Source organism: Pongo abelii, chromosome 6 (genome assembly GCF_028885655.2).
Source record: "Pongo abelii isolate AG06213 chromosome 6, NHGRI_mPonAbe1-v2.0_pri, whole genome shotgun sequence".
In the NCBI taxonomy this organism is placed as follows: Eukaryota; Metazoa; Chordata; class Mammalia; order Primates; family Hominidae; genus Pongo; species Pongo abelii.
Window position 1 is genome coordinate 104255996 of NC_071991.2, and position 23303 is coordinate 104279298.

Consider the following 23303-nt stretch of genomic DNA (forward strand, 5'->3'; position numbering starts at 1 on the left):
CTATTTAATTTTGCACTGTGGAGGGGTTGTTTTGGTGAGTGAGACTTACGGGAATATTTTCTCTCCTGCACCCCGTCTTCACCACGGGATCAGGCCCAGGATAGGCTGCTGCAGGATTAGAGATACATATAATAGAGCCGAGTTTTAATATGGTTAAGGCCAGCCTAGAACAGCAGCCAGCCAGTCTTGTGAGTAAACCCAGCCAACCTCAGTAAAGACACCTAGCTAGCACCCCAAATGACCCGAGAAGCATGAGCAATAAATGCTTACTGCGTGTCACCCACGCCAACTGCGGTTGCCGGTTACACAGCATTCTTATGACAACAGATAACTAATACAGACTTTGACCTGCTTTAACTAACAATTTCAAATTTTTTACCTTCTCTTGAAAATATTATTTGTCATTGCTCTCTGTTTTCAATATGATCTACTGACTTAGTCCTGACAGTTCGTCTAGTATTGACTTGCCACAGCCCCCAGAAAATCAAGCTCTTACAGGTCTGAGAAGCAAGTCAGAAAGCTATCTTTTTTTCTTCTGTTTTTGTAGACACAGGGTCTCACTATGTTGCCCCAGCTAGTCTTGGACTACTGGGCTCAAGCAATCCTTCTGTCTCGAACTCTCAAAGTGCTAGGATTATAGGTATAGCCAGTATGTCAGGCCAGAAAGCTATCTTGAAGAAAGGATGAAGTAATCCTAAAATAGTCCAACAAAAGAAGAGAGGTAACAAAGAGTGCCAGGCTATCTAAAGGATCAAGAGGGCCAGGAGCAGTGGCTCACTTTGGGAGGCCGAGGTGGGAGGCTGCTTGAGGCCAAGAGTTCAAGACCAACCTGGCCAACATAGTGAGACCCCCATCTCTTAAAAAAAAAAAAAAAGGATCAAGAGCCTAGCTAGGTAACCTAAAGGGATTGGTGTGTTTGTATCACAGAGAAAGTGCATTTGGTCAAAAAGACACTACTGATTTGTTTCATCTGTTTGCACATAATATAAAAACTCTTCCAAGTGATTTCATATTTCCTTTGATCTTTTATTTTTTTGTATATTAACAACATAAGCTATTCCTATATAACAATATACGGGGTGATAATCCATGTAGATGGCATTAAAATCTCCATTAAATAATACTTTTATTTATTTATTTATTTTGAGATGGAGTCTCGGTCTGTCGCCCAGGCTTGAGTGCAGTGGTGCAAGCTAAGCTCACTGCAACCTCCGCCTCCTGGGTTCATGCGATTCTCCTGGCGCACCAGCACACCTGACTAATTTTTGTACTTTTAGTAGAGATGAGGTTTCACCATTTTGGTCAGGCTGGTCTTGAACTTCTGACCTCAGGTGATCTGCCCACCTCAGCCTCCCAAAGTGCTGGGATTATAGGCATGAGCCACCATACCTGGCCAATACTTTTAAAACTTAAAAAAAAAAAAATTGAACTCATATTTGAGCTCATATGTCTCTATACCATTTAAATATCACACATGTATGTTGTTTTCCATCATAGGAATGTCAAGTCTCCAACTTATAAAATTATATAAAGAATAAAGTGTATATTTACAAAGCCTTAAAATAAAACCTTAGTGTCTAGAACTATTGACCTCATACATAGCTACTGATCTGCATTGAAGTTGAGACCTCCCCTTGAATGTCATTCCTATTATTGTTTCAAATGGTCTGCAACCTAATTAAATGCCAATCTCCTTTCTCACAGTTCATAACATTTGCCATTTACACTAGGATTCTAGATGCCATTCCCTGGAACCATCAAATAATGGTTACTGTTGGAAAATACCCTTCAGTTTTTAAAAGGGATACTTATTAATATATTTGGCTCCAAAGTTGATATCAAAAAAGTTTACAAGCCTATAAATTTTAAAGGTGCCACAACAGTTCCCTTATGTACTAATATTTTAGTTTCCTTTTAACACACAGAGGATAAGAAAAACACTAATTCAAACTTTCCATTGTGGCTAGGTACAGTGGCTCACACCTGTAATCCCAGTACTTCAGAAGGCCAAGGCTACGGATCATTTGAGCCCAGGAGTTCGAGATCAGCCTGAGTAATGTGACAAGACCCCCCATCAATACAAAAAATAAGAAAATTAGCTAGGCATGCTGGCATGCCCAGAGGCTGAAGCGGGAGGATACCTTGAGCCTGGGAGGCAGAAGTTGCAATGAGCCATGATCATGCCACTGTACTTCAGGCTGGGCAAGAGAGTGAGATCATCTCAAAAACAAACAAAAAACCCCAAACTTTCCACTGTAAGGTCTAGTGAACTTTTCTTCTAACGATCACATTTCAGACTATACAAACAAATCCCTAATATATCACCATTAAATAATTTGTTCAGTTCAATCATAAAATATTATGATATTACACCTATAGTATGTGTGTATTTGAAACATAAAATTCTTAGTAAATTAATTATAACCTCACAATTGCTGTCAAGACAAATAAGAATTTTTAAATGAAAATCTAAAAAACCTTGATCTCATTTTTACAAAAGAGCATCTAGAAAGCTGATATTCACATGACCCATACTAAGTTAAACACATATTGCAGGAACTAAATCCTATTGCTTAGAACTCACATGTGAAGCCTCAATGCTAAATTCCTATTATTTCAAAATTAAACTATGAAATCATCTAACTATACATTAAGAGCACAGAAGTAACATAAACTATTCTACACATAAATAAAATATATTCTGCATGTATTAACATAGTAAATATAGATCTTGATATATTGTAAAATGAATGAGCAATTCACAAAACAATATGTATAACACAATGCAACTTTTCTTAAATAAAAAAGATGTTATGTCTATATACAAGCTACAGATGAGAAATAAAGTATTAAAGGTTGGTGCAGAGGTGAACATGAGAGAGAATACAGTCATGGGTTCTTAGTTTGTTTCTGGTTAGGCCAGTAAAGCCCCTTACTCATTATATGTTTTTGCTTAGCACTAGAGATAGAAACTAAAAACCATGGCTTCAGGCTGCTAAAAGCCTAAAAAACACAAGAGAACAACAACAGTGAAAAATAAGGCGAGCTGGGCAAGCTTGTTTTACAGTCTGGTCTGGATTTGAATGCTAGTGCCAACACCTGCTCCCAGGCATTCCAATTTTAGTAGTCTATATTACTCATGCTATTAACTGTTCTCAGCTTCAATTTCTACATTTTGTAGTGGTGGACAGTAATACTTTCATTTCATAGGATTGTTGTGAAATAAATGAAATAATATATACAAATGGCTTGGCACAATTCTTGATTCACTATAAAGGTTAATGATGGTAGTTATTTTTGTGGCCCAACCTCACTCTTAAAAGTAAATTCTCTGGTACCGCTTTGGATTCAGAAGGACTGAAGGATTTATCCTTACAGAGATTTAGGTTTGTATAACACATACCTTTGGTGATTAGTAACAGAAAAGCCTTAGGGAAAAAAATATTTAATCATAAAAATAATTTCAGATGTATTATTATAAGTATATAATGCACTCTACATACAATTTAATGTTATAATTTACTATATCCCAGAATATTAAAAATCAGCTTGAAAAAACCTTTTATAAGCCTTTCTCCTGATATGAATTAAAGCTATAATTAAGTATACTAAAATGTTTCAGTAGCCAAGAAACTTCTATAACCAATCTTTAGGGAAATACACTTCAGATTCTGAAAAGCTGTTCGATGTGCATTTCAGGTTGTATTTGCAAGTCACTCTTTCTGAAAACATGCTTATCTTTAAAATTCTAGCTTTCCTTTATCTCACTGCTTGAACATTCTATTAATGATCTCATTTCCCTTCCTTCCTTCCCTTCCTTCTTCCTTCCTTCCTTCCTTCGTTTCTGTTCTTTTCTTTTCTTTTTTTATTATACTTTAAGTTCTGGGATACATGTGCAGAACGTGCAGATTTGTTACACAGGTATACACATGCCATGGTGGTTTGCTGCACCCATCAACCCGTCATCTACATTAGGTATTTCTCCTAATGCTGTCCCTCCCCTAGCCTCCCACCCGCCAACAGGCCTCAGTGTGTGATGTTCCCTTCTCTGTGTCCACGTGTTCTCATTGGTCAACTCCCACTTATGGGTGAGAATATGCAGTGTTTGGTTTTCTGTTCCTGTGTTAGTTTGCTGAGAATGATGGTTTCCAGCTTCACCCATGTCCCTGCAAAGGACATGAACTCACCTTTTCTTATGGCTGCAGAAATAACGTCACACATCTACAACCATCTGATCTTTCACAAACCTGACAAAAACAAGCAATGGGGAAAGGATTCCCTATTTCATAAATGGTGTTGGGAAAACTGGCTAGCCATATGCAGAAAACTGAAACTAGACCCCTTCCTTACCCCTTATACAAAAATTAACTCAAGATGGATTAAAAACTTAAACGTAAGACCTAAAACCATAAAAACCCTAGAAGAAAACCTAGGCAATACCATTCAGGACATAGGCATAGGCAAAGACTTCATGACTAAAACACCAAAAGCAATGGCAACAAAAGCCAAAATTGACAAATGGGATCTAATTAAACTAAAGAGCTTCTGCATAGCAAAAGAAACTATCATCAGAGTGCACAGGCAACCTACAGAATGGGAGAAAAGTTTTGCAATCTATCCATCTGACAAAGGGATAATATCCAGAACCTACAAAAAATTTAAACAAATTTACAAGAGAAAAACAAACAACCCCATCAAAAAGTGGGTAAAGGATCTGAACAGACACTTCTCAAAAGAAGACATACATGTGGCCAACAAACATATGAAAAAAAGCTAATCATCACTGGTCATTAGAGAAATGCAAATCAAAACCACATTGAGATACCATCTCATGCCAGTCAGAATGGCGATCATTAAAAAGTCAGGAAACAACAGATTCTGTCATTTCTTAATCTTGTGGACTGGAAGCTTAAATTTTTCATCTTTGAAAAGAATCTCCTACTCATTGATTTAGTTTTCATACCAAATCTCAAGTCAACATTTCCATTTATAGGCAGAGTAGTTATCCAATTCAAAAATGTGTTTCAAGTCTTTCTTCCACTGAAGACTTACAATTTGGCTATTTTTCTCTAAATGTTTTCAGTCAAATTATTCTAAAAGAATAGGAATATTTGTAAAGATTAAAGAACAAAACAGGTATAATTTTAACACATAGAGGGGTAGAAGAGTGTTATTAAATGCCAAGAAACAAACATTAACAGCAAGTTGTTACTTAAGACATTAGTCAATAATATATTTTAAAAAATAAGGCATAATGATGCTTTTTATAATCTTATTTAATGCTTAAGCTTCCCTTATACACTAACACGAAAGTTGAAAAATAAAACTATTTTTAATAAAAAAAGATATAATCCAATTAAAAACCAAAAAATGTCAATGATTTTCTGTTAGCCTTCAACACTGCAGGTACATTAGATAGGCTTAAGTAATTTACAGCCACTGACAATTTGATCAACAGTATCAACTCAGTCAAATGTTTGCAGATATTTTGATTTCGTCTAAGCCTTTTGCCATTACTATGTTAACTGAAGTACATATTACCATTACCACTGTCCCTCCCTACTCTCAATGCAAGGTATTTTCTATATACATGCTGGATCTTTCTTACGGTGTTATCTTCAGATCTTAGCATTGTCAGTAATTACACTATACTCTACTAGATATAATACTGAATTTTATTTATAGCAATAACCATGTTTTTGAAACAGTGAACATTATAATAAAGATTTAAACAAAGATTGAGAGAAAAATTAGTAATCTAAATTCATAGTCATTTCCTACAAAGAGCTTCCATATCTCTGTATGGTTAGTTTTCAATAAAGTTCTTAAAAAGATGCTTCTAAGATGATTTTGTCAAGACTACAAGATCAATTGAATGAAAATAGTACCATATTTGCAAACAAAATCTGGCCATTCATGGTAACAAAAAGAAGGGAGCCTCATAACATGACTGTTACCTCCAAGGATCATTTTATGAAATCCTTCAGTATGTCACTAACTTACCCTAAAAATTATCACAGAACAAACTGAAACAACTTGGATATAGGTAAAAGTAGATTATTTTGTTTATTATGGTATTTCAATTGGGAATGATTAGAGAGGATAAACTGAAAATGCAGTTAGCTAACATTCTAAAGACAGTGGAGACAATCAGATTTTGACACACTGTCTAAAATTAGTATATCAATAACGGTAAAAAAATATATTGAAGTCTCATTTTGTTTGGATTTCAATTAGCATACATATATACTAGTGAAATATGTGTGCTTAACTTTAAAACATTAATGTATAGAATTAAGATTATGATTCAGTTATGTACTTATTATTTTAAATGCATGCATATAGTTATTTCAAATAGAATAATTTTAGGGTTAAATTCCCAAGTTCTAGGGTTGGAATCTTTAAAAAGTAAATAAACATTTTTCTACTAAAATTTTACGTACTTTACTTCCTCCAACAGTTTTCTAACAGTTCAAGTCAATTTCACACTAGGTGACCATGCATGAATGATATATAGAGTTAGTGGTCACACAAAAGGGAAAATTTGATTGATCATACATAATTATAATTTATGTAAATTATTAAAATATTTAAATATTTAAAAATATATAATTAGCCCATTAATTGGCACATGCATTAAAAAAAGAAACCTTATAAAACTTGCCTGTCTTCTGAAAGTATATTGACAATGTGTAGGAAGGCCATTTTTTTGTTAACAGAAATTTTTTTTCTGGTTTAAATTCAGCAGGAAGTTACAAACTTTCACTACAGTAAAAATGGAAGTAAGTGAATAGTCAATTCAATATTTATGATTAGTCAAGTATTATATAGTTAGTAATTTTAAATAAAATCATTAAAGTTTACAGATAAAGGAAACCACTTACAAGCTGCTCTGATTTTACACTGTATAACTGGATGGTCTTTGCCACGTTTTTTGACACAGCTAATGTGAGGTTTGTATCAACAGCAGCAACATTTAGTTCACTGGAGAAAATAAAAACAGTTTTTAAATATTAGCAACATCATTCATCAACAAAGTAAAGAGCAAGATAAAAACTCAAACCCAATAAGCAATGTGGTTATTCTTTTTATAGATTTCACTGCTTCCAAGAACTGGTTGCATTGTTTCGTTTTACCCCCTAAATTCAGCATTCGGAAAAAGTACCTGGAGATAGCTTCCTTAATGACCAGTTTCTCATTAATAAAAGCATGTCATATGTGGGTTCAGTCTGCGATTAAAGGAATAAATTGTGTACAGATTTTTAAAGTAGCACTTTTGCTAATACTGATAAAGTGCAATTAGAGGCATTGCATATCACAGACATCTGCAAGGAAATGACAGCTCTTGAATGGAAATGATGACCTTGAAGGGACATAGGCTAAAAATATAAATTACACATGATATATAAAGATACTCAGCTTCTGTAGAAATTATGCCAATTCATGCTAGTTTCAATAGAGTAGCTTTTTAAATAATATAAAAGCACAACAGGACTATAATTACAAATTTTTAAAATTCGGATTCTTTTTTTTTTTATTTTTTTTATAGCCCAGAGGTCCTTTATTTTTTTTTTAACACCTATTATGCCATGAATTCATAGGGAATAGGTTCCAGCAGCTCAGGCTCCTTCCCATTGGTTCTCACAAAGTGTGCTTCTCTGGGTGGAGCAGGCTGGCGCTTTAGTTGAACCCAGGTGCCTTTCTCTTTGGCTTCTTTCTTTTTCTGATCATTTTCCTTCACACGTTTCAGGAAGCTATCTCGGCTCTTAGAGTGCTTAATGTGCTCAATACGCACATTAATTCTCTTGGCAAGAATCCTGCCCTTAACTTGTTTGTTTATAACAATGCCAACAGCATGCTGGGTAACATTGTAGACTCTTCCAGTTTTGCCATGGTAACACTTGTGGGGCATTCCTTTTTGAACAGTACCCATTCCCTTGATGTCTACAATATCACCTTTCTTATAGATTCACATATATGTGGCCAAAGGAACAACTCCATGTTTTCTAAAAGGCCTAGAGAACATATTATCGGGTGCCTCTCCTCTTTCCCTTTGTGTTCGTCATTTTGGCGAATTACTGGAAGATGGCGGTTCCAGCCGAAAGGCTCGGATTCTTAAAGTATATTTTTGTCATGCTTCAACTTTAACACTGGATTAACTGGGGCATTTGATCTGACTGCCAAAAAAAAAAAAAAAAAAAGTATTTTACAAAGACCATGGAAAGAACACTAGAAATTAAAAATAATATAGAAACCCATATACAGATGGAAAGCAAGAAAAGTAATTATCGTCCCTGAAGTAGTAGAGTAAATCTTACCAGATTCTCTTTTTAAAGAAATTGAAAGAGTTTGAAACAATACTAGTGCATACTATGTGTAACAAAAATGCACGTTCATATAGTATTGAGACATAATTTTGTTAATGTTCACTTTTAAATTGTATTAAACACTAGCATAAGCATGATTCTTCCAGCTGTAGATTATATTTGATTATAGCATCGTCAAGTTGCATAGAGGAATGGGAGAGATTCCTCTTTAACATTTACATAAACAGGTCAAAGAGATCAAGTTACTAAGACCTATAGTCAGAAGGAAAGTCAAGGCAATTGTGGAGAGATTTAGGACCAAGATGCTGGGCAATCTAGACAATTTGTAGGTACATTTGCAGCAAAAGATATGCTTATGTATATTATTATACATGTGGCTTTTTATTTTTTGAGACAGGGTTTCGCTCTGTCAGCCAGGCTGGAGTGCAGTGGCATGATCTCGGCTCACTGCAGCCTTCGCCTCCCGGATTCAAGCAATTCTGATGCCTCAGCCTCCCGAGTAGCTGGGGTTACAAGCGTGCACCAACAGGCCCAGCTAATTTTTGTATTTTTAGTAGAGATGGGGTTTCACCAGGATGGTCTGGAACTCCTGATCTCAGGTGATCCACCCACCTCCGCCTCCCAAAGTGCTGGGATTACAGGCGTGAGCCACCAGGCCGGGCCACCTGTGGCTTTTTAGTCTCACTCTTCCATGCCTGAGAATCACCATCTTCAAATCTTTAAAAGAATTTAGACCTCAGTCTCATACTATTTTTTATTCCTTAAAACGTCCATCTCAAATGCACAGATCTACTATCATGACAACTTGTTAGTCATGACAGAAACTGAAATAATTTCAACTGCAAATTGGTCTGGATAACATTTAAATAAGTGTCTAAAGCCAACAGTATATAATTACATCGTCTGCAGGCATTCAGGTGGCACCTCTGCTAGGATACCTTCCCTTTTTAGTCTTAAAAGCTGTCACATTCACTTAAAAAGCTTAAAATAGCGAATACAAGCTAATCAAAGTTATATTCCTATTTCTGCCATGAAGCACTTTCTGGAGTTTAGGATAAAAAAAAGTTAACCTGTATGTTTTAGCTTCTCAATTTATAAAATCATTTATTATATTTGATTTCTTGTGTAATGTAAGAAATTTACTATGATATAAACAGCTAGGTTTACTTTGCATCCTTGGCAAGATATAGAATAATTATAATAGACTGTTTTTAGACTATATTTAAGGTATTTAAATTATTTTATTAATTGGAATCTCAAGTACTTACTATGTGTGCACTCATTTACTGTAAAGTTCTTAATTGTGGGCCTAATTACTTGAATAATTTGAAAATAAATTAAAAAGGTACTGCTATCATATATCACTAACAAATATGGCAGTCACCTTATGGCATGCCACTATATAAAAAATACATACCTTGCTATAGTTTTAATAATACCATCAAGTTCTTCAGAGGAAGGAGGATTACGACCACCCGGGGGAAAAACCAAGTTGATAGGATCGAAGAGTCGAGATAAGGATTTTGATAGATAAGCAGCCTCATAGGGTTGTAGTGAGTCTTTCAAAGCCTTTTCTGGACTGTGGAAACAAAATTTTTTAAAAACTAACTTAAATTGCACAGAGCTAAATGCTATTGTATCAGGCTGTAAATACCTTTTTAAAAAATGTACCTCCCATAAAAATGTAACTCTATATTAAGAAAAAGAAAATAATTTGTTTTACAATGTACATATTTACCAATATATTTCATAATTAAACATTCAGGACCATAGTAACCTTTTTTTTTTTTTTTTTTTTTTTTTTGAGACGCAATCTCACTCTGTTGCCCCGGCTATAGTGCAGTGGCGCAATCTTGGCTCACTGCAACCTCTACCTCCTGGGTTCAAGCGATTCTCCTGCCTCAGCCTCCTAAGTATCTGGGATTACAGCTGCCCGCCACCATGCCCAGCTAATTGTTGTATTTTTAGTAGAGACCATGTTGGCCAGGATGGTCTCAAACTCCTGACTCCAGTGATCCACCCGCTTTGGCCTCCCAAATTGCTGGGATTACAGGTGTGAGCAACCGTGCCCAGCCTATATCAACATTTTCATTTCTATGTAAGTCCCCACTATAAATGCACAATAATATGCACCAATACCTACTGTATTATCTGTTTCCTTAAACTAAAAGAATAACAGTAAAATCCTATTAATGCTAATGGGGACTATGCCTTTACTTGCAAATCCTACCTAGAAGCATATGGAAGAGAGACCAGCCTGCAGAGACCTGCTCCATTAGCTTGGCCCTTTCCATCCACAGCTGCCTCCCCAATAAAGCTCACTGTCTGAGAGGGAAGTGTACAGACTTAGGTTTTTACATTTTCCATTTTTGTGTTATTAACAAGAGTGAGACAAAATAAAAAGTATTTATGAAAGTCCTAAAATCACGTAAATACTCCCAAGTGGAGTTCTATGCTACTTTGTTTTATAATATTCTTCACAACATCAAACTTAACCTGAGAAACATTTCTTTCCTGCTTGCACTTCCCATATCTTTAATAATTCATGCTGATTTTCATTTAGCAGTCAAACTATTTGATCTTACACTTTTCTTTCGACAATTACTATCAAATGTCTATAACCATTATTTTCATGTTTCCTTACTCCTATAATTAATTGTCTTCTCACATCATCCCTGTTTACAATCCTTCTACCAGCTTTTGCATTGTCTTTTTTATAAACAACAAATTTTCCTTCATCTAAAAAGTTAACCTTTAAAACATCTAACCTGCTCCTTCATGTATATGAAACTTGGCTTTCTCTTTTTCTCACCTTTCTGGTCCACTGATATGACCTAGAGATCAGAATGCTCTTGGCTCCAACATCATAATTCCATAGTTATCTTTTAATGTTTTCTCATTCAGTAAGTATTTCACTCAACACATATTTACTGAGAATACCATGCACCAGACACTTTGTAAAGTGCTGGGAAGATAGAGATTAAGAGTGCTTTACAGTCTTGTGAAGAAATTGGCAGGTAAAATGCTAATTATAATAATTTCTGAAATAGATGAAGATACCAAGACCATGATGGGAGCATGAAAGAACTTAGTATCTAAATGTGTCTGAAGCAATCCTCTGTTGAAGTCCGAGCCATCTATTTAAATGTCACTATTTTTACTCATGACATCTACTGACCTCAGAAGCCTCTTCCCACTTCTGCAGAAATTTTGGCACTGAATTATAAGAACTAACACTTTCCCGTTCTCCAAATCTACCGTTAAAGATCCTTGGTAACTACAATGTCAAACATCTTTTCTAAAATATGTCCTATACTAAAAGTCTACATTTATAATAACCTTTTTTGGCTTTACTAGGGGGCTTCCAAATTTGAGTCATCACTTTGAACTGCTCCACCTCTAAGATCTTCAAGCTTAAAGGAAACTTTCTACATGCCCCACCTTCTATCTCTATTTTTCTTCCACAAATATTAAGTCACTACAATATTTGCCAAGTATTTCCCAGGTGCAGAAATATAGTAGAGAACTTGCTTTAAAAAAAAAAATTCCTGGCCGGACCTGGTGGCATGGTGGCATGTGCCTGTAATCCCAGCTACTCAGGAGACTGAGACAGGAGAACTGCTTGAACCCAGGAGGAAAGGGTGCAGTGAGCCAAGATCATGCCACTGCACTCCAGCCTGGGCGACACAGCAAGACTGTCAAGAAAAAAAAAAAATCCCTGTCTTCTTAAAGCTTACACAGTAACAGGAGAGATACACACAAAAATAAAAATTTAAAATAAGTTAAATATGGAATATGATAATGATAAGTGCTAAGAGAAAAATAAAGCAAGGAAGATAGAGAATAATGTTTAAGTCTTTTTTCCTTTTTCATCCAATTTTAGATAGGATGAGGCAAAGGAAGGCTTACTGAGGGGTCCTGAAGGAAAAGAGGGAGCTAATTGTGTAGATTTTCAGGGAAATTGCTTTCTATGAGGAAAGAACAGCAAGTACAAAGGCCCTGAGGAGAGACCATACCTGGCTGTGTTGGCCAGAGGTGCAGATCAAGTAACAGGAGGCTAGCACAAGATAATATCACAGAAAACAGATGGACGTCATGTTGGGCTTTGCATATCTATAAGGGTGGTATATTTTACTCTAAAGAACTTGTTCTTTGACCTTATTGTAATTTATGCTACATGACCCCTTCCTGCTTCCAGCCTCCATCAGCCCACCATGTCTATAGTCATCCTTTTTCCACAGCCATCATTTCAAGGTGCTCTCATTAGCACCCTGATTTTTCCAATTCACCTTCCTTTCAAAGTTCTAAGAAAATGTTATTGAGATGTTCTCTGTATCTGCTGCTAAGCTGGCCAAGTACTTCAGAGAAAAAACGATTTCTACTGGACATTTATACAAACCTCTTTAAAATCAAGAGACCTGAAGGTCAAAGTAATAACCTAAAATTCTACTTGTGCAACTCTTCAATCTTTATAGATGACTTTTGTCTTGGTTTCACCCTAAGAGCAAAACCACTGACCGTGACCTTTCTCAACTTGGCACTTCTCTCGTTTTTTCCTCTTACAACTTCATCTATTCTCTGTGACTTTCTTATTATTTCAATGAAAGAGGTAACGTCACTCCTTTTTTTTAAATAAAAAATTCCCAGAATAATTTAATCTATCTCTTCTTATCCCATTCTCTTCTTACACAGATCTGATCGCTATATATTACCTGTATCACAGCATCATTCTGTACTCCATAAATATGTATAAATATTATGTGTCAGTTAAAAAAAAAAAGGAAAAAGATATGTCAGCATAAAAAATATATAAAGACATATCTCTAAGTAAAAAGGTTTTATTGGGGAATAACATACAAGAAGCAGGATTGCTATCTTGGACCTACAGACAGAACAGGGTGGCCTCTGGTATGTTTGGAAAACAAAAGAAAGGCTGGAGTTTATTGGAGGAAGAGGAGGTTATGCAAGTTGTTTTCAAAGACAGTTTACTGGCACTGGCAGCATCTTATATAAGAGCTGGTGAGTTCTGATTGGTGAGTGTCAGTAAATTGCAAGGTAGGACTTGCAATTTTAGTGTTATGGTTAGGCCCTTGCAGTTTGGATTGGGCTTGTGAGATAGTGTGTCAGGCAAATGTTATTGTTTAAGTGGCTAGCTGTCCCTGTGTGACTTGTGTAGTAAGCTGCAGTTGAGAAAAATTTCTTGTGATAGTTCTTGTTATCAGGCAAATCAAGTGTGACAGCTTTCCCTTCATGACCCTCCCCCAGCTCTATTTTGCCAGGCTTTGACACAAGTGACTCCATGTCGAATCTGACAACCTTCATATATATAATTTACATAGCATACCACCACTTGAATTCAATCACTGAAAGTATACAATTTGATGAATTTTGTATATTCAGAGATCTGTGCTATCATCATCATAGTCAATTTTAGAACATTTTATCACCTCAAAAAGAAATCTTGTATCTTTAACTACAACACTCCACCTTCCTTACTCCATCCCCAGTCCCAATCAATCACTAACCTACTTTGTGTTTCTACAAATTTTGCTACTCTGGATTTGCATATGAATGGGATAATATACTGTGTGTATCTGTGTATGTGTGTGTTTCACTGTCTTCTTTCAGTTAGTATAATGTTTTCAAGGTTCATCCATGTTGCAGCACATACAGTACTTCATTTCTTTTTATGGCTAATACTGTATATATTTTAATTGTAATATTTCATTGTATGAATATAGCACATTTTGTTTACCCATTTGTCTGTTGACAGACATTTGGTTGTTTCCATCTTTTGGCTATCAGGAATAATGCTGCTACAAACACGTGCATACAAATGTCTATGTGAACATATGTTTTTATTTCCCTTGGGTATACATCTGGAGTGAAACTGCTGGGTCATATGGTAACTATGTTTAATAGTTTGAAGAGGACGCACATAGTGGCTCATGCCTGTAATCCCAACACTTTGGGAGGCTGAGGCAGGAGGATCCCTTGAGCCCAGGAGTTCAAGACCAGCCTGTGCAACAAAGTAAAACCTCGCCGCTACAAAAAATAAAATAATTAGCCAGGCACGGTGGTGCACGCCTGTAATCCCAGCTACTCAAAGGCTGAGGCAGAGGACTGCTTGAGCCTGAGAGTTAGAGGGTGCAGTGAGCTGTGATTGCACCACTGCACTCTAGCCTGAGCTACAGAACAAGACCCAGTTTCAAGAAAAAAAAAAAAAAAAGTTTGAAGAACTGCCAAACCCTTTTCCAAGGCCCTGTACCACTTTAGATTTCCACCAGCAACATATGAGGATAGTAATTTCTCAACACCCTTGCCAACACTTGCTACTATTTGTCTTTTTGTTTATAGACATCCTAGGTGGCGTGATATAGTAGCTCATTGTGGTACTGATTTGTATTTTCCTGATCATCTTTTTCATGTCCTTATTGGTCATCTATGTTTTCTGGAGATGTCTGCTCAGATCCCTTGTCCACTTTTTAATTGGGTAATTTGTCTTTTTATTGTTGAATTGAAAGAGTTCTTTATATATTCTGAAACAAGTCAATTGCCAGATCTATGAGTCAGAAATATTTTCACCCATTCCTAATGGTAATCCTTTGAAGCAGCAAAGTTTCTAATTTTCAGAAAGTCCAAAATATCATTTAAATATAATTTTGTCTTTTGTTGATTGTGATTTTGGTGTCATGGCTAAGAATTATTTACCAAATCCTAATGCATAAAGATTTGCCCCTATGTTTTCTAACAGATATATATATATATATATATATATAAAATTTAAAAATTTATCTATATTTTTAATTTTTACACTGATTGATTGATTGAGATGGGGTTTCCCTATCTTGTCCAGGCTGGACTCAAACTCCTAGACTCAAGTGATTTTCTCACCTCAGCTTCCCAAAGTGCTGGGAACTACAGGCATGAGACACGAGACACGAGACACTGTGCCCAGCCTTGTTTTATATTTTTAATCTAATATTTAAATCTTTGATCCATTTTGAGTTAATTTTTGTATATGATGTGAAGGGCACCACTTCATTATTTTGCATGTCACTATCAGCTGTCCCAGCACCATTTGTCTAAAAGATAATTCTTTCTCAATCGAAAGAATAGTCTTTACACTTTTTGAAGACAACTCACCACAGATTTATGGGTTTCTTTCTGTACTCTCAGTTTTATGTCTATCCTTGTGCCAGGCAGTACTATACCATCGGGATTAAAATTGCTTTGTAGTGACTTGTGAGCCTTCCAACATTCTTCTTCTTCTTCAATATTGTTTTAACTATTCTGGGTCCCTTGAAATTCCTTATGAATTTTAGAATCGCTTGTTACTTTCTACAAAGAACTCAGCTGAGATTCTGATAGTGATAGCTACTGTACTGATCTGTACTGTACTGTACTGATCTGTACTGTACTGATATAAATAATCGATATATATCAATTTGGGGGGCATTACCATCTTAACAAGGTCAAGTCTTGCAATTCATGAAGATGAGATGCTTTTCTACTTATTTAGATATTTCTTTGAACAATATTTTACAGTTTTATGAGTATAAATTTGCACTCCTTTTGTTAAAGTTATTCCTAAATATTTTATCTTTGTAGTGTTGTTATACATATTATATCTGTTAATGTTAATAAACCCAACAATGAATTGTTATAATTATTATTTTACTATTTGTCATCATTTCCTAGCAAATTTCAGCTTTGTTCCTACCTACCTCCTGTGCCAAACTTGATATGCCAAAGATAAAAGTTAAGCTTGGAAATTGAGTTATGCAAAAAAACTGCCTTTCCTTTGTTCCCAAACAGCTACAAGATGGAAGGCCACATCTCTCTCCAGGTGGCCTCCCTCATCCTGATCCTGTAAATTAACAGCTTATCTTCACATATAGGTACAATGACAATATTATAAATAATTCTACTGCCCACTATGAGACAAATGCAGGTTTGCTGAACATGAAACAAATGCATAACTGACTGTTCCTGTACCCTCTTCTTTCACATGTAACATGTGGATTCAGTAAGTGCTAATCAAAGCCTCACAAGAATGTGACCACTTATCTCACTACCTACCCTCCCCACATTTTTTCTTTTCCCCTTCCCTTCCTGCCTACTCTTTCCCCTTTAAGTCTTGAAGTCCTCAAAACCCTCTGTGGAAAAAATCCAGGTCTCAGATCCTTCAGTGACTACAGTCTCTTCTTCCCAGGCACATCTTAACCTGTGCAAAATAAACCTCTAAATTAATAGAGACCTGTCTCAGACACTTTTTGTTTTATACAGTCGATACATATTATTTTATATAATTGCTTTTTAGGTCAGTTAAGAGAAGAAGAAAATGTGTGTTTATATTGTCTTTTATAATTTCATAATTACCTTTACTTTGTGGGGATTCGAATTATCTGGGGTCACTTGCTTTCAGCCTGAAGAACTTTCTTTAGTATTTCTTGTAAGCTGGAATGTTAGCAACAAATTCTCTTTTTTAAATCAAGGAAAATATTTTGCCTTCATTTTTGAAAGGACAGCTTTACTGGACATGGGATTCTTGGCTCATTTTTTTTCCTTTGAGCAATCTGAGCTCACTACCTTTTGGCATCCTTTGTTTCTGCTGAGAAGTCAGCTGTTAATGTTATTGGGACTCCCTTGTAAGTGAAGTGTAGTTGTATTTGGGAAGGGGGCATGGGGAGTGGGTAAAGACAGGGTCTCACTATGTTGCCCAGGCTAGTCTTGAACTCCTGGCCTCAAGCGATCCTCCTGCCTTGGCCTCCTAAAGTGCTATGATTACAGGCATGAGCCACTGCACACCCAGCCAATTGTATAGTTTTTCCCTTGCTGCTTTCAGGGTTTTGTCCTTGACTTTTGACATTTTTACTACGATGTATCTGTTTGCAGGTCTTTTTGCATGAATCTTACTTGGAGTTTGTTGAGCTTCCTGGAGGGATAGGCTATTGTATTTCAATAAATTAGGAAGGTTTCATTCACTATTTCTTCAAGTTTTTTTCTCCATTACGTCTCTCTTCTCCTTGTGGTATTCCTATAACATAGATGTTGGTATTCTTAATGGTATCCCACATTTATTTGAGGCTCTGTTTATTTTCTTCATTCTTTTCTTTCTGTTTTTTGACTTGTGTAATCTCTATCACCCTAGCTTCCAGTTGGTGAATTCTTTTCTCTGCCAGGTCAAAGCTATTCACAGAACTAAAGGAAGGCATGAGCCACCACAACCAGCCAAAACTGGGCATTTTAGATACATTGTTGCAACTCTGGGTACTGGTTCCCCCAGCTCTAAGGCTTGTTATTGTTGTTTGCTTTTTATCTGTTTAGTGATTGGCTGGGTTATTTTAATGAAGTCTATCTCTCTCCCACAGTCTTAAATCTCTGATGTTCCTCAGCTAGACACAGCTTTGGGTATGCTAATAGTCACCTTGAGATGGCAGTGCTAATGGCAGGATTATCTTCCTCATTTTTTTTCTGACCACACCCAGATACTAAACTCCATTAACTGACTGCTCTACATTTTCAACAATGCCTTGAGGCACAAACTCCTCTACAAAGGAATCTACAAAGGAGCTAATTGTAGCTCCTTTGATAGAACCTTTCTGAGGTCATGTTTGATATTTGTTCTGATTCCAGGAGGGGCTCCTCCCAGCTGTCTTATTCTCCGGATCGCTCCTTGGAGCTAGCTTACCTTCATCTATCTTCACTAGAACTACAAGTCTCCTCCCATTGCCTTTCACCACACTGCCAGGGTTTTTTGAGAATACCCTTAGGTTTAAACTTCTCCAGGTTCAGTTGCAAATGAAGTCACTTACTTGGGGAAGAGAATAGGGGCTGTTTTTCTCTTTCTTTTTTCCTTTTCCTTTCCCCTTTCCTCCTCTCCTTTCTTTGCCTTTTTCTATTTCCTTCTTTTAGAAAGGGTGTTGCTCTGTCACCTAAGCTGGAGTATAGTAGTATGATCCCCGCTTACTGCTGCCTTGACTTCCCAGGCCCAAGTGATCCTCCCACCTCAGCCTCCCAAGTAGCTGGGACTACAGGTGTGGACTACCAAGCCCAGTTAACTTTTTTATTTTTTGTAGAGACGGGGTCTGTTTTGCTCAGGCTGGTCTCAAACTCCTGGGCTCAAGCCATCTGCCTGCCTTGGTCTCCCAAACTGCTGACCGACCACCATGTCTGACCCAGGACCTGTTTTATTGCCTGCCTCTACTCGAGTAAAAATCTTTATGCCAGGGCTCTGGACCTGAGGGTGGAGAAAATGGCAAGCTTCTTTCTGACTGACACCTTGTAGAAGGCCAGGTCTCATTAATGTAGGCCTCCATAACAACTTTCAGAACTGACTGAGTGGTTAAGCTAAATATTAAAAGCTGAAAGAGCCCATGTCCTTATACAAAGGTTGAGATATAACAAAAGCCTACCAAGAGTTTTGCTTAGGCCTTTCCTGGGCCTTAAAGCATGACAAGATAACGAAGGAATTCTTAACAGGACCCGTTTAGGATTTAAAAAGTTTTATTGAGGATCTGAAGAAATTCTCCAGGCCTCCAAAAACAAGTTTATAGGTAGTCTAAAGAACTCCCTAAACCTTCATGATTTAGTAGGAGAGAAGATAAGAGTAATCACCCCAGCACCTGGGGCCCATTTAGATTAAGTAATTTACTGAGGCTCCAGAAGAAGGTCTTCAAGACTCAGAACTTAGTTATAGATTAAAAGAAGTTAATCACTTATGTCTTTAGATAAATGCACACTTACATGTAGACATATAGCTTAGAAGGTATATAAGCTCTGGAAAACTTTGTAATTTTGAGTTGGTGTGGCAATATTTTCTGGGCCTTATCCCTGCAACTGGTTACAGAAATAAAAAACTCTCCTCCTCTCCAGTTCTGCATCTCGTTATGGGCCACAAGAAACAGCAGCCCAACCCTCAGTTTGGTCTGGGAACAAACTCATCCTAGGAAGCGAGCACTTGGTGGAAGGCAATTGCATGAGGTCCTTTCAGTTTATATTTCCTGGCAAAGAATCACTATTTCAAAAGCTCAGGCAAAGGTAATTAGGGCCCCAGTACTTTGAGCCTGCCATGCTCAAGGACCCATTCATTGTGTGGGAATTGGGCACAATCTGGGAGCTCTCTACTCCTGACCTCGCTTACCTGAAATTTAGCCTCAGCAGCTTTCTGCTCAGGTCATTATGAGAAATGTTGAGGCCCTGCTCTTCCCAGGAAAAGAGCCTTCCAGCTGGGAGCTAGGAGAGAGGGAACCCTGTGTTCTTGGCTACTGCAATCTAGAGAACAATCTCCACTTCACTAAGCTGAGGCAGGTAAGATGGGAACAATCTTGACTCAAATACCACAGGCTCCAGTTTTTCTGACCAAATTTTCCTAGATTTTCTTGAATAGATGCTTCTTCATTTTGCTGTTTGCTCTTAGGACCATTTCTGGACTTCAACTTAAATGAACTCATTCTTTGGGGCTCCACACTGCTTTGAGTTGTCCTCCTATGTGACCATTTTTTCTGTCTTTGTTTCCTTTGTAGGCTGCCACTCCACTGTCTAATCTATAAATGCTGGTACCTTTCTTGGGCCAAGGCTCTCTTTTCTCTCTCTTTATACATCTTCCCTATGTAATCTCTTCCAATTCCACGATTTAAAAAAATGTACATGATGATGGCAGGGTGCGGTGGCTCAGGCCTGTAACCCCACACTTTGGGAGGCTGAGGCGGACGGATCATCTGAGGTCAGGAGTTCGAGACTAGCCTGGCCAAAATGGCGAAACTCCGTCTCTACTAAAAATACAAAAATTATCTGGGCATGGTGGTGTGTGCCCGTAATCCCAGCTGCTTGGGAGGCTGAGGTGGGAGAATCGCTTGAACCCAGGAGGCAAAGGTTGCCGTGAACAGATATCACACCACTGCACTCCAGCCTGGGTGACAGAGCAAAGAGTCCATCTAAAAAAAATTTTAAAAAGTGCATGATGACTTCCAAATACACATTTCTAGCCCTGACTCATATTTAATTACCTTTTCAACAACTCTATTTGCATTTTCAATTCACCAGTTTCAAAAGAAAAATATTAATTAAATACAATGCTTTGAAAAAACTTGTCCTATCTTAACCAGTCAGTCTTCCACTAACTAGTCGTATCCTTGATTCCCCTGTCCTCTCAAATCCATGGCTTGCCCTCTATATATCCTGCTTCAAAAATATATCTTGAATCAATCTGACCAATTTACCACCTCATCTGCTCATCCTCGTTCAAGTCATTATCATCTCTTATCTGGATAAACAAAATAGCTTCCATCTTCCACTTCTCCAACTCTGTGTTGGCCCCCCCCTAAGTTGTCTACATAGCAGTCAGAGTGCTAATTTTAAAATGTTTATCAGTTCACATCATTCCTCTAAATCAATGGTTTCTCACTTTATTAGGATAAACTCCCAGCCCTTTACCATTGCCTATAAAGCTCTACCTGATCTCACATTTCCTTTCCTCTCTCATCCAATCTTAAACACTTCCCTTCTTCGTTCACTATGTTCCAGCTGCACTGGCTTCTTTCTGTTCTTCAAACCTTCTCATCTTAATTTTCTTTCTTTCTTTCTTTCTTTTTTTTTTTGAGACGGAGTCTTGCTCTGTTGCCCGGGCTGGAGTGCAGTGGCGTGATCTCAGCTCACTGCAATCTCTACCTCCTGGGTTCATGCAGTTTCCCTGCCTCAGCCTTCTGAGTAGCTGGGATTATGGGCATGTGCCACCATGCCTGGCTAATTTTTGTGTGTGTGTGTTTATATATATATATATATTTTTTTTTGTAGAGGCAGGATTTCACTATGTCGGCCAGGCTAGTCTCGAACTCCTGACCTCAAGTGATCCACCCTCCTCAGCCTCCTAAAGTGCTTGGATTATAGGCGTGAGCCACCACACTGCACCCAGTCTTAATTTTCCTAAGGTCTCTAAATTTGTTCTTCTGCCTGCAAAAACCTTACTCTAAATTTCTCATGGTTGATTCTTCCACACTATTTAGATCTCAGGTCAAATGTTACCTCCTCATAGAAGCTTTCTCTGACATCCTATATAGTAAGCAACTCTACAGCATTGTTTTATTGTGTAGCAACTCTACGGCATTGTGTAAAAGTGTTCCTATTTCTCCACATCCTCTCCAGCACCTGTTGTTTCCTGACTTTTTAATGATTGCCATTCTAACTGCTGTGAGATGGTATCTCATTGTGGTTTTGATTTGCATTTCTCTGATGGCCAGTGATGGTGAGCATTTTTTCATGTGTTTTTTGGCTGCATAAATGTCTTCTTTTGAGATGTGTCTGTTCATGTCCTTTGCCCACTTTTTGATGGGGTTGTTTGTTTTTTTCTTGTAAATTTGTTGGAGTTCATTGTAGATTCTGGATATTAGCCCTTTGTCAGATGAGTAGGTTGCAAAAATTTTCTCCCATTTTGTAGGTTGCCTGTTCACTCTGATGGTAGTTTCCTTTGCTGTGCAGAAGCTCTTTAGTTTAATTAGATTCCATTTGTCAATTTTGGCTTTTGTTGCCATTGCTTTTGGTGTTTTAGACATGAAGTCCTTGCCCATGCCTATGTCCTGAATGGTAATGCCTAGGTTTTCTTCTAGGGTTTTTATGGTTTTAGGTCTAACGTTTAAGTCTTTAATCCATCTTGAATTGATTTTTGTATAAGGTGTAAGGAAGGGATCCAGTTTCAGCTTTCTACATATGGCTAGCCAGTTTTCCCAGCACCATTTATTAAATAGGGAATCCTTTCCCCATTGCTTGTTTTTCTCAGGTTTGTCAAAGATCAGATAGTTGTAGATATGTGGCATTACTTCTGAGGGCTCTGTTCTGTTCCATTGATCTATATCTCTGTTTTGGTACCAGTACCATGCTGTTTTGGTTACTGTAGCCTTGTAGTATAGTTTGAAGTCAGGTAGTGTGATGCTTCCAGCTTTGTTCTTTTGGCTTAGGATTGACTTGGCAATGCGGGCTCTTTTTTGGTTCCATATGAACTTTAAAGTAGTTTTTTCCAATTCTGTGAAGAAAGTCATTGGTAACTTGATGGGGATGGCATTGAATCTGTAAATTACCTTGGGAAGGATGGCCATTTTCACGATATTGATTCTTCCTACCCATGAGCATGGAATGTTCTTCCATTTGTTTGTATCCTCTTTTATTTCCTTGAGCAGTGGTTTGTAGTTCTCCTTGAAGAGGTCCTTCACGTCCCTTGTAAGTTGGATTCCTAGGTATTTTATTCTCTTTGAAGCAATTGTGAATGGGAGTTCACTCATGATTTGGCTCTCCGTTTGTCTGTTATTGCTGTATAAGAATGCTTGTGATTTTTGTACATTGATTTTGTATCCTGAGACTTTGCTGAAGTTGCTTATCAGCTTAAGGAGATTTTGGGCTGAGACAATGGGGTTTTCTAGATATACAATCATGTCATCTGCAAACAGGGACAATTTGACTTCCTCTTTTCCTAATTAAATACCCTTGATTTCCTTCTCCTGCCTAATGGCTCTGGCCAGAACTTCCAACACTATGTTGAATAGAAGTGGTGAGAGAGGGCATCCCTGTCTTGTGCCAGTTTTCAAAGGGAATGCTTCCAGTTTTTGCCCATTCAGTATGATATTGGCTGTGGGTTTGTCATAGATAGCTCTTATTATTTTGAGATACGTCCCATCAATACCTAATTTATTGAGAGTTTTTAGCATGAAGGGTTGTTGAATTTTGTCAAAGGCCTTTTCTGCATCTATTGAGATAATCATGTGGGTTTTGTCTTTGGTTCTGTTTATATGCTGGATTACATTTATTGATTTGCATATATTGAACCAGCCTTGCATCCCAGGGATGAAGCCCACTTGATCATGGTAGATAAGCTTTTTGATGTGCTGCTGGATTCTGTTTGCCAGTATTTTATTGAGGATTTTTGCATCAATGTTCATCAAGAATATTGGCCTAAAATTCTCTTTTTTTGTTGTGTCTCTGCCA

At 37.2% G+C, this 23303-nt stretch overlaps 1 protein-coding gene, 1 long non-coding RNA gene and 1 pseudogene across 3 annotated transcripts in view; 1 reads left to right on the forward strand and 2 right to left on the reverse strand.

Moving 5' to 3' along the window:
- The window catches only part of COG5 (component of oligomeric golgi complex 5), a 377278-nt gene that overhangs the window by 71962 nt on the left and 282013 nt on the right, over window positions 1-23303 (reverse strand). For both annotated transcript variants that reach the window (XM_024250412.3, XM_054560623.2), the window contains exons 13-14: window positions 9745-9906; window positions 6885-6984 (exon numbers count right to left, since the gene is read on the reverse strand). In XM_024250412.3, coding sequence (XP_024106180.1) covers window positions 6885-6984; window positions 9745-9906 — 262 coding nt within the window. The remainder of the gene's footprint in view (window positions 1-6884; window positions 6985-9744; window positions 9907-23303) is intronic.
- LOC129060678 (uncharacterized) overlaps window positions 1-23303 on the forward strand; it is a 90804-nt gene that overhangs the window by 52509 nt on the left and 14992 nt on the right. The window lies entirely within an intron of this gene.
- LOC112134415 (large ribosomal subunit protein eL21-like) lies at window positions 7523-8081 on the reverse strand (annotated as a pseudogene).